The sequence below is a fragment of the Gymnogyps californianus genome, chromosome 24 (assembly GCF_018139145.2).
Source record: "Gymnogyps californianus isolate 813 chromosome 24, ASM1813914v2, whole genome shotgun sequence".
Classification (NCBI taxonomy): Eukaryota; Metazoa; Chordata; class Aves; order Accipitriformes; family Cathartidae; genus Gymnogyps; species Gymnogyps californianus.
In genome coordinates, this window is record NC_059494.1 from 5,796,487 (window position 1) to 5,811,735 (window position 15,249).

The following is a 15,249-nucleotide window of genomic DNA, read 5'->3' on the forward strand; positions in this document are numbered from 1 at the left end:
TGGGAAAAAAAAGTAAGGAAAACTACACCCTAGCACTCATCCATAACATTTTGTGTGTCACTTTCAAAGTGGAAGGGAATGCAAACTATACTGCACTCGGTCCACATGGCCATGGTTTTCCATTACATCTATTTCAATTCAATAGCAATTTCTGCTAAAGAGAAGGTCCTGCTCCTTCAACTCTCATTTCTCTCCTGAGCTCTACTCCTTCTGCAGCCGAAGGATGAGTTCTATCAGCCCCTTGGTTCAACACAAGCTCACCCACGGAACACCTTCCAGCAGATTATGGCACAGCTCCAACTTACCTCAACACTGTATAACTGCTACCGCAGACCCAAAGGCAGGGGACAGGAACACATGGCAGGGGTAGAGGGACGGGTGAGGGAACAGGATTACCATTTTCCAAGCTAATTAGACACTTCACAGCTTACTAACCAAAAATATAAGATACATTCAAACATACTGAGGTGAAAACCAATAATCTAGACCATGCTTTGCTTTGCCTTAACTTTATTATCAGAAAAAGAAATTTTATAGTTTTCTCATGCAACTGCAACTGTCAGCACTCCTTTGCCACCTGTTCCTTTCAAGATACAGCTTTGAAGATACTTTTTCTCCCAGATTTGGTCCATCTTATATCTGAAGAGCTATCCATTTCATGCAACCATCATACATCTTACCACTTTCAGCCTTCCACTACCTCTTCACCCTATGCCCATTAATAATGTTAAAGCTCTATTATCCATCTTCAACTTCAAAACAATACAGACAAACGACTGCTCACCATGGAATGAGTCAGGGCTACAGAACAAAACAAACAAACAACGTATCAACATCTCCTTACCTTCTGTGCTTTATCCTTCTGAAATACAAAGACAGGTGGAGCAATGGCAGGTTTTTCTGTAAAAAGAGAAATCATTGGGGTTTTTCCAACCACATTAATTATTGACTAATATGAAAATGTTATGTTCTGTGATGCTTTTACCGACAATGAATCCCTAAACCAGTTAAATCTCAGTTACACAAATTGTTTCCACCGGTTTCTGGCAACATATTATCACAAGAACTTGATCTTCAAAAGAAAAAAAGGAGCGTATTAAGAACAAAAATACAACTGATACCTGAAAGCTATTTTTCTTTTCCATCCAGATTTCTTTATTTCAAACCAGTACTTTTACCGTACTTGGGTACCTCAGGAGGAAGAGGCCCTTTGCTGCAGTAGTTTACTTTTTGAACACACATGTTTTGCAGGCAAAGGCTTTTCCTTCCCCATAGTAATGCATTAATGCAAAGGGAGTTTTGCTGTACACACCCACATATCCCTTTCTTAAAGGTCACTTAACTCTGACACTTGATTATGCTTGTATTTCATTGTTATTGAAACCTTTAGAAAGGTCCTAAGTCTTCAACATTTGCAGGCCTACAATTTAAACCAAACATTCCATGCATATTATCACAGAGGGACCAGCCTTTTCTGCATAATTTAAGAGCACGTCTGCTTTCTACTTGAAGTTCGGAGTCAAATATTAGCAGGACACTATCTTCTAAATAAGCACATCAACATTTAGTCTTCAAGAACAGAATGAATTTCGAGAATGAGTGTATGTTTTCTATTGTCCTTAATGACCTCACAACTACCTCAATGTCCTTAATGACCAAAAAAAGGGGGGAGGTGGATAAAGCAGAAGTGAGCTTTCCTGAGAATTTAACAAACTGATACACCTCGTACATGAGTTATTTTTGAAGAGAAACTGCATATACACTCTGCAGTCAGCAACCCTCCTATACGTTTGTAGGGCTAAAGATGAGTACAACATTTAAGTCTGTCTTCAGAGTGAGACTGCTGTGAAACAATGGGATTTAGGGAGAGCTGTATTTCGGCTAATTTCTTTGCAAAAGTTCCACCTTTGTAATTATTCAATCTTACAGACAAGACTAGACATTTAAGAAAATTGAAATTTTTAAAACTTTCAAAACTTGAAAGGCTACCATAAAAAAGAAATATAAAGCTATCAAGAAGAATTACCTTGTGCCTAAACAAAAAAAAAAAAAAAGAGACAGTATCACAAAATCCTCCATACATCAGTTGCAGCATCAGTAAAGCCACTTGGGTCAGCATGTAAGGAAAAGGGGATGAGATTGTCCATTTGGGAACTGCTAGCTATTAGATCAGTTTAGCTGAAAAAGTGAAACTTTACCAAACACATAAAAATTATGAAAAATTATTCCAAGAACTCTATGCATTTATTTGTGAGGGTGAAGAAGCCTCTTTCCACTCTTCTGTGGGTCTAATTCAGATGGAAAATCCAGCAAAAACACTGCAAGACTGATTTTGCAAGACTGGCGTAACTTGTTCTACAAAAGGTAAAATTAATCGTGAAATAAAGCTCCTTACTACAGCATTTTGCCTGCTCTTTTTTTCCTTTATTTTCTAAGTTCTTCTATCCATCAAATACTGCTGAATCCTAGAAATGCTTATAAATGAGAGCAATGCAGGCAATCTGTTTCACAAATGAAAAATAATCTACTAACAAAGGTCATCAACAAAGACTTAACTGCTATACCTGTCCCAAAAAACAGAGTTTGTTGAAACAAGCCAGGGATCCCTTTTGACATCCCTCGGCCTCTACAACCTGCCTGTGGGAGGCTCCACTCATGTAAGGTCCAAGCTTTTAACCCTTTACTTCAAAGTGATGTTCGCTTCTTTATACCATGTTTGGTATACTTTAGTATTTGTTAACGCTATAATTACAGCAACAAGTAGCATGCATTCTACCAAACTACTTTTATCCAAGACTGCCAAACCAGTCAATAAAATGCTGTATTAGTGTTCTTCCCTTTTGGAGATCTGCCCGAAAGCGGGACTTGATTGTGTAATGCACAACATACAAGAGACTCCTGTACCAAATTCCACAGTTACCAAAGAGGATCGAACAGAAAAGAACTACTCGTCTATTTAGTGCTTAATAAAGGATTGAAGTACTGAGAGAGAAGAAAGCAAACAATTAAAAAAAAGCAGATCCAACAACAATGCAAAGTGCAGAGGAAACACGGGATGGCTGGCAAAAGCCTAGAACGGGCAGCCAAAGAAGTTGATGCAAAGGAACAGGACAAAATGGGAGATGGAGTCTGGTGATGGAAAACTGAGTATTCAGAAAAAAAGAACAGGGATGCCAGGAATAGCAGAAAGCTCACAGGGGAAAAAAAAAAAAAAATTGGATGGAAGAACCAAAGAAGAAAACTGAGTGAAAAAAAATCAAATATTCGAGATTGTGTCCAGCTATGGCAAATGAGACTGGGAAAAGAAGCTAGTAAAACAAACTATGACCAGTCCTGTTAGCCAAGGTGGAAAAGATAACACTCTTGTGCGACATATGAATTTCTATCCACTGAAGGAACACAGTCCTCCAGTACTCAAGATCTAGGAATCTCACTATTACTCTTGCTGGCTGTGAGACCAACTGACATGATGGCATCCGGCACGAATGACAAGACAGTAGGCACTCACGGCTACTAACTATATCAGTGCTTAGTCAGGCATGTTCTTTACAGGGGAACACTTGTTCACCATGTCCTTTCTAAAGTCTGCAACAAGACCACAATGCTGGAAATGTTTCCCTAATTCTAGCCCAAGGCAAGAAGGGATCACTAGATTGTCCAATCTGACCACCTTCATTAAACACTGCATATTTTTCTGAGCCTTATGGTTTTGGGGACACATTTTCATCAAAGGCATCAATTACTGAAGACATTAAAAGCAAAGTATTATTGCCCTCAATCATCCATTACCTCACTTGCTAAAAAACTTCAGTGCCAAATTTCCCATTCAAACCTGGCTTCAGCTTTCAGTTCTGATTCCTAGTTATGTTTTTTGAATGCATTTATGTACTAGATAAAGAGCTCTCTAGTATTTAATGTTTTTCCTATGAAAGCACTTACACAAACCATGTCTTCCTATCAAATGAAAAACCACAACAGGTTTTATTTTTGTAGAACAGAAATGTGTATGTTAGGTAGCTGTTGGGTTTTTTCCCCCACATGGTGAGCATGGCAGCTTATTAACTGCTACTCCTAAATGAGAATTACACTGTTGTTTGTACTAGCCAACATCAGAGGTGGATGGTCATGTTCTCACTTAGCGAGCATGCTTCCATTCCACCAATGTGTCTGAAGGATGACCTACAGTAAAATGGATCTGTTGGGTCCACAGAACTGTCATCAAGTTAAAGGGAAAATAAAGCAGGCTAAAGGAAGGGAAAAAAAACAAAACCCAACCTTCAAACTTCAGGTACAATACATGTAAAAGAACATGAGATCTACTCCTTCACCTAAGAGATGAACAGACACAGCACATAGTTCTTAAAAATTGTGGAAAAGACTTAGTTTTTCTCCAGAGAAGCAGAAAGAAACAAGGCAAAACAAGGAGCTGGAGATGCAGAAACAATGTCAACTTTCTAACCAAATCAGTCTCAGTAAAGGTGTTCTGAGAAAGCTCAAGCATATAGGAAGGAAAGCAGACCTTCACTAATTACTGTCACAGAGACAGTAAATCCCCAATCTGAACATCTGGAACTCATACAAACCACTTAGTTTCTTCTGAATGGTGGTAGGCTGCCAAACCAGTCTGAAAAATGACTGAATCCACAGAACTCCTTCCTGCAGTTTATTCATAAGTTTCAGACATTTCAACCTGCACGAATAATTACAAAAGCCTCAAGAGCTGGCTTTGACAGGCTAAATTCCTTTAACATATTTTACTGTCGAGTCATTAACTATCAATATATGCCCTATGTGCTGTCAGAAAAATGTATGTACTATTAAACCTACTCAGATTGCTTCGCAAGCCTTGGAAACCAAAGCACAGAAACAGAAAATATTATCTCAATGGCTCAGGCAGAGGTATCTTCTTCAAGTCATATATGCTATTTAATGTGAGATTTTTAACTCAGATACATAACCATTTGTAGCTGTACCACACTCCGCGATGTCAACCATGTTTCCTGCAACTAGACAAAACATGGCCTTGTTTTACCTCTCCACCCCTTCACACCATGCAACCATAGCAGTTGGTGGTATCTCTAGCGGCCACAATAGTTATTTTTGCAATACAAAGTTTTAAACCTTCACTGCAGCACGAAATGACCCATTACTGAAAAATCCAACGGGTATTTCGAGTGTATAGATGCAAAAACCACGTCCCTGTTGAATCCACATTTGAAGGCCACGTAAGCAAAAAGAAAAGGCAAGGTAAAACTGCACAAAATGGAGGGGGAGGGAAAACCCTGGTACACTGCAGAGGTGCATTTCTCTGTATAGTTACCAGGCTCACAGAGTAAATCCCATGGCAAAGCAGTGACAAAGGCCAAGAAAGCATTCTTCTCCTTTGCCACCAAGGCCATTGTGTCTCTACCATAAGAGCACAGGATAATTCAGGTTAGAAGGGACCACAGGAGGTCTCTAGTCCAACCTCCCACTCCAAGTAAGGTCAGCTGTGAAGTCAGACCAGGTTAATCAGGTTATCCAGGCTGGTCTTACCCTCCAAGGATGGAGGCTGAGCAGCCTCCCAGGGTAATCTCTTCTACTGCTTGACTGTCCTTATGGTGGGGAAAAAACCACCACACCCACCAGCCTTTTCCCTATATGCACTCTGAACACCTCGTTCCACCTCTCACCTTTTGTCTTTTGTCCTTCCAACATACACCACTGTGATGAGCCTGGCTCTGTCTTTTTAATAACCTCCTCATAGACCCTGGAAAGCTCCAAATGTGCCTCTCTGAAGCCTTCTCTTCTCTAGGCTGAACAAGCCCAGTTCCTTCAGCCTCTTCTCAGAGGTCGTACAACCCAGATCACCAACCATCTTGGTGACCCAAATTAATCTTTAGATTTTAGAAGGAACCCAGGCCCCACGTCATGAAAACAACTCTCAAGTCCTCACCAGACCCGCTGTAGCCAGGTTATTATGCAGTGAATTTATTTTTAAAGCTAAGAACTACACTGTTTCAAACATTTTCTTTTAAAATTTACTCCAAATTACATTTAAAAGTGCAATAGTGCCTGACTACATGGAAACCTATATGAAAGGCAGAAAAAAAGACACTGAGAAACTTCCAGGCAAGTGAGTCCTTGCTTGGATCTGAAGAAGCAATCTTCAACACTAAGAGCATACAAGTTGAGAACTGCTCTGACTTTAACTCATTATAATACATCACCTGAGAGAAAAAGTAGATCATACCTGTGAACAATGAAAGAGTGTTAAAAAGGAGAACAGCGATTAGGTTGTTAACTCACCAAAAATATTCAGAGTGGTAATTTATTGCCTGTGAAAGGTTTATCTGAGGGTCAAGAAAAATTTAAGTTCAAAGTTAAGTTTAACTATGCTTATTTGAACAGCTCAGGCCGCAAAAACATTTTTTCACCTTAATACTATTTAAGTTATAAAGAGTAGAATAATCATGCTAAAAAAACGTATTAAAAGAGATACAGGCAATTTGCGGCATTATTAAATTCTAAAGGTGTTGATAACAAAATAAGACTCTTTTCTCTTCCAATAGCTATGAATAGACTGAAAGCCATGAGCAAGCTACCACACCAACAGCTGATCTCCAAAAAGACTCCACAAGCAAAGTCCAACCATACTTCACGTCAGAAAGTAACAGAAACATGACTGGATCATTTATAGCCAGACTTCACAAGTGATGTCATGGTGAATATAACTGACATCAGAAAAAAAGATACTTCTGCCTCATTTTCAAAACTTTGGTAAGTTGCTTTTTATGACTTAAAACATCTGATGTTCTTGTTCACCTTCAAATCCTTTATTTTTTTGTCTCCTATAGCATAGAGTAAGCAGGCTACTTCCAGACAGTACTTCCACAGCTGGCATGGGAAGGTAGAATGCCTTTTACATATTTAAGATGAAATAAAAATTCCACACACCATATTTAGAGCACAAACCTTTTGTGTTTGCAGACCACGTGTTACTTCTATTAATGCCACAAGGGCTTGGGAAATGAAATAAGTTACCCTCTGCATTAGGTAATTTTACTACTTCAGCTCAGGTACTTCACCTAAAGCAAATGTTGCAAGTCAGAAACAGAAAAAAGTAGTGTATTTTCACATGCCAGGAAGAAGAAAACCATGAGGTAGCCCAACTACTTTGCACTGTAGATAAAATATTTATAAAGAACCCAAAAGGTGTTAACAAAAGTTATTAAAAGTATTTAGACAGTTCCATCTTGTAAATGAAATAGTACTTTGTGGTGTTTGGGTGTGAACTATTAGGACCTCTCAAAAAAACCCCACCAAACCAAATCACTCAGCCTAACTTTGCGTCCACTAGTTTATCTGAAGTAAATCACTATGGGAAAAAAAGATCTTGTTTATAGGGACCACAAATGTCAGGGGCAGTGGTGCATGCCAGCTTTTCCCCTCAAAGTAACAACAGACCTTCCTCTCTCCAAAAGCTACTGTAAGGCAAATAGAATTATCCAGTCAGGGCAAAAAAACCCAGAAACAGCACAGAAGCAATGTCAGCATCATACAAGTCTGGCAAAGGAATGATACTTTTACTCTGAAAGGAACTGCTTAGATTCTCTCATCTTCTGTACATTTAAGGCAGTTACACACAGTAAACTTGTTACGATCATGAACCGTATGCTTAGCAATTTCATTAAGCAAAATAAATTGTGTTTGGTGTCTAAGGAGAGCATTTGCCAACACAGGTGGTGCAGGCACCTCCTGAAAGGGAAATGAGAAGAAAGCCATCAAGTTTTAGCCCTGCGAAAAAGCTGTGCCTTTTCAATGACTGAAAGGTGATAAAGTAATTCATTCTCAACACAAGGAGACCCTATCATCTCAAGAGCAGCTTCAGCAGCAAGTTTATACAAACAAATTACTAGTTGTGTACTAACAGCAAGTTCATGAGAAAAGCATTCAGGTTTATGTGAATATATGCCTGACAGGAAGTTGTCTACTTCTCCATGATACTTCCGTATGTGTGAAGTGTCAGTTTTAAGACGTGATCCAGCTAGAATACCAACAAAGAACATCATACCAAAGACTTCAGAGAAAATTTCTATTACCATTCAGTAACTACTTTATACAACGGTAACAATAACAATTATGCCTACCATTCCAAAATCCTGGTTTTCAATAATCAAACTTCTCACAATGCCAATCCCCAAAGCCTTTATCGCAATGTCACTAAATCTTTGTGACAAAGTCGATCAAACTTCACACAGCCGGGGAGAAGTTACTCTCGCCTCCTCTTCATTAGCTCCACACTTACCAGCTCGTCTCCTCTCACGATGAGAGGCAATGTCAAGACCAGGACCTGCTCCTAGGAAACTTCACAGTACAAACTTCTTTGGAAACTGGCACTTGGACCACCTTACCCTTCACCCCCCTTCTCTGCAGCAGAGGACCCCCTTAATCCAACAACCTTCTTCTGCCAAGATACAGCTTGCCCTCAAACCACTACAAAGAGGTAGATACACAGTTTCACCAACTCACTAGAGAAAAAGGAAAGACAAGCGAATGGAAAAAATTCAAGGAACTATTAGAATGAAGAAAATCAAGTAGTTATGAGAATATTAGAGGGAATGTTTGCAGCTTTGAAGAAATGCATCACAGAAAGATCATCCATTAAAATGGTTTGAAGGCTTAAAGGACACTGGTAGAATGGTTACTTGGAGGCAATATTGACATCTCAGTGGCGATTTAAGACAGACAACAGACTAAGAGAGACATCAGAATCTAGAAGGTGAAGATAACTAATATACTGTTGGAAAAGGAAAAACCAATGATTGAATTGAAACAAAGGGGTGCCATGGTAAAAGCGACAGGTTAAAAGATCTTTGCATTAGTAAGATGAAAGGACACAGGCAGAACAAAACAGCACTTTTCAAGGCCAGAAGAAGGTTTGTTGCAGCAATCAAACGGGTAAGAGTCTAAGCGAGTTTCACTTGCATGAACAGACAAGAAAAGCTATTGTTCAAACACGCTAAGCAAAACTAATCTGCAAGAATGACTGAAACCTCTTTCTAGGTACTTGTGTCTGCTACGTGTCAAAGAATAATTAGCTTCACACCTCACAATGAAGTATGATTGAGACAGCGCTGTTGTACAGATCAAGCAAGATTAAGGAATATTAAGAGCTTTGTTTTAACCACGCTTGGTTTGTGAACACGAACACTTAGCTATCAAATACTTCAAACAAGAGAAGATCCATATGAGGCAGAAGATCAAAGAATTAGCAGTATCAAAATAGTCACTTCATATATTCGAAAGAAAATACCTGGGCACAAGAAAATAAAATATTCACCTACAGTACTGGAAAAATAAAACAGATTGATGTGTTTAAGAATGAGGAGAAAACAATCAAAGTCACCTGAGAACAACATTGCCATCTCAGAGACAGCAAACAAGGCAAGCAGAAAGACTGCAGAATCCACTGACTTTCAGCGGAAGGATGCCAATTCCAGAAAGTACATGTATTTGCACCACTATACAAAGAACAGACACCTCAAAAATGGAACCAGAAGAAAACTAACACCAGACAATACAGCCAATGATATTAGAATGAGCAGAAGAGACAATAGTTCAGAAGCAAGCTGATCTTGCTTAATCTTATGAAAGATTGTATCACATTCTTATTGCAAGAAGAATCAGAACAGCAAAGGATGAAGATGACAACTCTGGAAGGAGATGCGAGCACAAACTAAAGAGATTAGTAGGTGAGGGAAGTCGCTGGAGTCAGGAAAGGGTCTGAAGAGAAAAAAAAGAGAGAAAAAGGAAGATCAGATGAAAAAGTAAGGATGGTACCAGACTTCCCCCCCAACAGTCTACACAATTCTGCAGAAATATAGAGGCAGGGGTAGAAACACGTGACAAGTCACCATCAAAAGATGTAATAAACATTGGTAACTTGGAATTCACTGTTGAGCTTAATGTTTCCCACTAGAATGGGGAGGTAAAGTGAGGGGCTTGCATGACTTAAGATAGCCGTTCCCAAACTTCTGGTTCTAAAAGGACACAATAAACCATCAAAATTTATTATAAGGTCATTATAATGACAGTATGTAAATACTGTCATTAAGTGTCTCACAAATAGTCATTACACATTTGACCATTTACTACCGTTCTTGAGACCAGTTATCATGCCTCTTTGGGCACTGACAGCTCATCTTGAGTTTGGGAGCCAACAGCCCAAGACATGCTGCATCACAGGATTTGTCAAATAACTTAAGTGTAATTATGTGGTTAGCTGCTTGTAGACTTCATCTTCAAAAGCTACACCTACAATAGATATTTGCCTCCTGTTGTTTAACATTAATATCAGAACTGTAATTGCCACTGGTGCAGAGTTCAAATGTAAGAAACAATCTTGAAAGAAGGGGCCTCATACACTTTCATTCCCCTCCTCCCCCCTTCATTAGCTGAGAAGAATGAGAAACAACAGAGACAGCTGGGGCAAACTTGGTTTTGCAGAGACTCTGAGGGAAGTCACTCATTCTCAAAGGCAAACTGTTGATGCCCACTGTCACTCAAACAACATTCTACACACCTTGGAGCAGAATACCCAAATCCTACTATAGTGCAGCCCATGTTTTCCTAACCCTCTTCAAAGAAAAACGAAATCACTATTTCTTTACTTCTGAGGTTTTCAGCTTAAAAATAATATATATGTTGTTATACCTCACCTAGTTTTACATAACTGCCTCTATTATTCCCTTAGCTCGATGAAGGATTAACACGAGTGGAAGTCAAGGAAAGATTTACAACAGTCCTAAAGTTGTGGACAATGACCCCAAAAAGCGACTGGGCAAGGAGGGATACAGAGCGGCTCAGGACTCCCCCGGCATAGCAGCGCAGCCCTCACTGCCACGCTCCGGCAGCGGCGGGGCTCGCTCCCCGGCGCCCGGGGGCGGCAGGGCACGCTTTCTGCGCGCAGGGAGCGCGGCAGCACGGACCCGCCGGCGGCCGCCGCCCCCGGGAGCCGCCGCGCCCCGCGCCCGGTGCCACCGCCCGGCGGGAGGCACCTGCCAGCGCAGCCCCAGAGCGCCGGCCCGCGCTGCCCGCCGCCACTCCCGACCCCGGCGGCAGCGCGGACGCCCGGGGCGGATCGGGGCCGGTGGGGAGCGCGGCGGCCCGGCCGGGCGCTCCCTTTGTCCGGCCGCTCGCCCCAGAGGGGCCGGGGCACGGAGAGACCGCGCTTCCGAGGGCGGGCCCTGCGCCCGGGCGCGCCTCTGAGAGCGGATCGCAGGGCCAGGCTCGGGCCGGGACCGCGGCGGCGCCGGGCCGGTGGCGGGCCGGTGGCAGGCCCACGGCCGGCACCGCTGCGCACCGCCAGCGCCCGCCTACCTTCGTTCGCTAGGTCCGCCATTTTACTTCCTCAATCGCGCCCACAATGCATCGCGCAGCCGGACGGCTTCCACTTACAGCCAGCCGTCCGGCGCATGCGCCAGTTTACGGCCGCTCCGTGGCGGCGTCGCGCACGCGCGGGTGGCTCCTCTGGGCAAGGGGGCGGGGCGCGCTCGGCTGCCCCGGGGCGGCGGGGCGCGCGGTGGCGCACGCGCGGGGGCGGGGCGGGGAGCGGAGTGGCGCGCGGCCCGTCCGGTGGCTGGGGGGGGCGGTGGCGGGCGGCCCCGGGCAGGCAGGGGAGCGGCGGCGCGGGCGTCCCGCGGGTGCCGCCTCCGGCTCGGCTCGGCTCGGCTCGGCCCGGCCCGGCTGAGCCCGAGGTGTCCGCGGTGCCGGCTGGGTCGGGCTCGAGCGGGCAGCCTGGCCGCGGCCCCCCCTGTGGCGACAGGTTGTGGGGACCCGCGTGAGGCCGGCCGCTCCCTGCGGCCCCCAGCACCTGCCATCGTCGGAGTGAGGCCTTTGAGACCGGCTGCCCGCGGGTCTTTCTGTTCCCTGCTTGGCCCTGCCCTCCGGTGTGCCTCCGTAGCCTCCCGTGGCTGCAGGACCCAGAAGTTCACTCCATGAGTTAAACGGATCCTTGATTCCCATTTACCGCTTTCATTAGTGCCTCACCGTTACCGCCCTGCGGGATTTACTGGACAGTGATTCTCCATTCAGCTAACTACCCCGTGACCGTGCAGGCCTTGCCCACAGCTTTCCTAGCCTTTTCTCCAGGCAGAAGAATTCAAACCCTCTCAGTTCATGGAAGGCTGCTGCTCCATCCCAAAGATCAATAGTTGCCATTCTCTGTGACTTCTAACTCTACCGTCTCCAGAACTGCACAAAATGCAGGTGCACCAAGGCTTTATATGGCCACAAAAGGATACTATATAGTGTATACAGTACAGATACAGTATAGTATATAACCACGCTCTGGTGCTCTCGTCGTTCTCTTGATGGTGCCCCATATTTTGTTGCCTTCTTTGGTCAGTGCACCTAAGCCACCCTGACTGCGTTGACTAGGTCTCTCCTCCTTAGTAAGGGAGTCAACAGCAGCTAGCTCAGAGGTAGACACTGAGAGATACATGACTTTAGTCTTACCCCTAATGATTGCTTCAAGGCAGTGGCACAGTGTAAGAACAGCACGCATGGTGCCTGATCTTTTGAATACATCCCTCACAAGCTATCACACTAGCGTAGAGCAGAATCCGAGGGCCAAGCTCCTGATCCCTTTTGCAAGTACCATGCATCTAAACCATCTGGTTTAGCTGCTAGAAGAATTTTCCATCAGGAACACAACAGCAGGACTGGCAAAAGCTAGTAAGAATAAATGAATGGCACTGATTTAGAAGAAGTACAGGATATCTATCTTTAAATCAATGTCCGTTGTCAGCATTTGGTGGAACTTTTCTGTAGATCAAACAATACTCTTTGGAGTTGTATGATTACTAGTGCAAGCTGCATTATCTGTTGAATGAGCAACACAGTGGGCACAAGAAATCCAGGTGGTTTCTAAATGGTGTTGGGGACAAATTCTTACCAGACTTGCTGGACGGGCCATCTAGTCCGGCTGGACGCCCTCCTGGGTCTGGTACTCACGACCAAGGAAGGACTGTTTGGGGATGTGATAATCAGTGGCAGTGTTGGCTGTAGCAACCATGAAATTGTGGCATTCAGGATCCTGAGGGGACTGAGAAAGGCGAATGGCAGACTACAGACCCTTCAAGAGAATTGACTTCAGGTTATTCAGGAATGGGTGAGGTGAGATTCTGTGGGAGGCAGCTCTGAAAGACAAAGGAGCTCAAGAGAGCTGGCAGCTCGTTAAGGACCTCTTCCTCCAAGCACAAGAGCAGTCTGTCCCAGCAATCAGGGAAATAAGTAGATGTATCAGGAGACAAACTCGGCTAAACATAGAACTTGTGAATGAACAAAATAATATGTATACAGGAGACAGAAACAAGGACAGGCTACTACAGAGGAATATAGAAATACTTCAGCATGCAGGGATGGTGTTAGGAAAGACAAAGCTCAACTGGAGTTGAAACTGGCAAGGGACATCAAATGCGTTCTTTGTCTCACTCTCCACCAAGGAAGTCTCCCAGGCCTCTGTGCTTAGAGACAGGGTTCAGACAGAGACAGGACCAAGTCAAGAATCTTTTGAGAACTCTCAGTCCACACAAGTCCATGGGACCCAGTGGGCTGTGTCGGAGGGGGCTGAAAGCTGGCTGATGTCACTGATGGAGCAGACACGCTCCATCATCTTTAAAAGGTCGTGGAGATCCGGGTAGGCCACGTCTGCATTCAAGGGGGCACTTTAAGCAATAGAAGACTCTCTTTAACCTCTCACTCAGCAGGCTACCAAGGCAGAAGAAAAATACCATTAAGAGTGTTGCTTTTCACCCAAGATGGGTCCCGCCATCCTGCCGTGGCTTAAATAAACTTGCCACTATTCGACGTGCTGTGTGGTCCTAAGCAAGTCATCCCCGAGGTCTCTGAGGGCAGGGCTCTGGCCATGGTATCCACAGATACCTGGAGGACATGTAGCAAGGCTGCAGAAATGTTTGGGTTAGACCTGATCAGGAACCTCTCCTTTCTGGAGCTAAGAATGGGAAAGCGATTTGGAAAATTATTGTTTGTCTAGAAAAAGTTCCAGATCTTCAAGGCTGCTGAACACATTGACTTCTGTGGGGATTAACCATCTAAATTCTGGAGAGGATCCAAGACTTAAAAGGGACATGGCAAAGAAAATCGTTCAAGGAAATTAATAATAATTAATATTAATTATTCTGTATTTGGTGCAGAGTCTGAATACAAAGTATTTGAGTGCAAAGCCAGATGCATAATCTCTGTAAGGAGGCTAAAAAAGGAGGTTGGGCAGTTAAATCTTCAGTGAGCGCCATTACATCTGCTCCCTGAAGAGGAAAAAACTTTGGCAGAACTGAGCTATCGTTACTGTCTATCAAACATCCTATTCACAAGGCAACTGTGAAAAGCTGAGCAACCTTAATGCCCTCTTCACGTAAAATTTTGAGCGGTAGTCTTATACGCAGGAACAAGATTTTCATCATGATGGGTAAAGCCGCAGCTGCACTCAGAGACTAAATACAACTTTTCAGAGACTAAACGCAACTTTGGACAACTAACAGCCAAGAAAATACCCATCAAGTGCCTAAGAGAATAGGAGGTCTGAGGTCTCAGATCACCTACCCAACAGTGCGAGCACTGGAATCTGAGAGTGGGCAGGGCAGAAAGCAAGGAGAAAGTAGCTGGCAGACAGGCCTTTAGGTCAAGTCTTTGAATATCTGTTGTCTTAGTGTAGTGAGCCGATGGAGAACACCAACACTGCTAAATCAGAATTAGCCCCAAGCAATACTACTGAAACTCTGGTCATTAGGCTGCAGCATTTTTTATTTGATCCCAGCTGACTTAAAGCTGATTTTGTCATCTCCTCTGATCATGGCCTTAGACTTTTGAACAGCTTTGTAAGATTTTTTTCCTTTCATGCACGTCCACTGGCAGCTTGCAGGGCTAGGCACTAGTGCTGGCAGCTCTGTGATGTCCAAATGGCAGCCTGAGACCGTGTGTGGGTCTAGACCTTGTCTGTGCCTCTTCCCTGGAGAACTGGATCACATTTTGTGCAGACAATTTGCAGAGAATTTAGCCAAAAACATTAGCATGTCTCTAATCATATGAGAACCATAACTTTCGGGGATATACAATGTGGCTGACTTAGCTCCAGTTTTTACAGAATTAAGTTCCTGTCCCAAAGCAGACATGTCCTACAAACTGAGCCAAACACTAATATTGAAAAGGTGTGAGAGTAATTACCCATTATGTGAGTATCTAAAAAAC

General features: G+C 43.5%; 1 protein-coding gene across 3 annotated transcripts in view; it reads right to left on the reverse strand.

Annotated features, from left to right (window-relative positions):
• The window catches only part of RANBP3 (RAN binding protein 3), a 54,896-nt gene extending 43,482 nt beyond the window's left edge, over positions 1–11,414 (reverse strand). For all 3 annotated transcript variants that reach the window (XM_050910739.1, XM_050910738.1, XM_050910737.1), the window contains exons 1-2: positions 11,362–11,414; positions 845–900 (exon numbers count right to left, since the gene is read on the reverse strand). In XM_050910739.1, the coding sequence (XP_050766696.1) occupies positions 845–900; positions 11,362–11,383 (78 nt within the window). In that variant the 5' untranslated portion in view covers positions 11,384–11,414. The remainder of the gene's footprint in view (positions 1–844; positions 901–11,361) is intronic.
• Between the last annotated feature and the right edge of the window lie 3,835 nt (positions 11,415–15,249).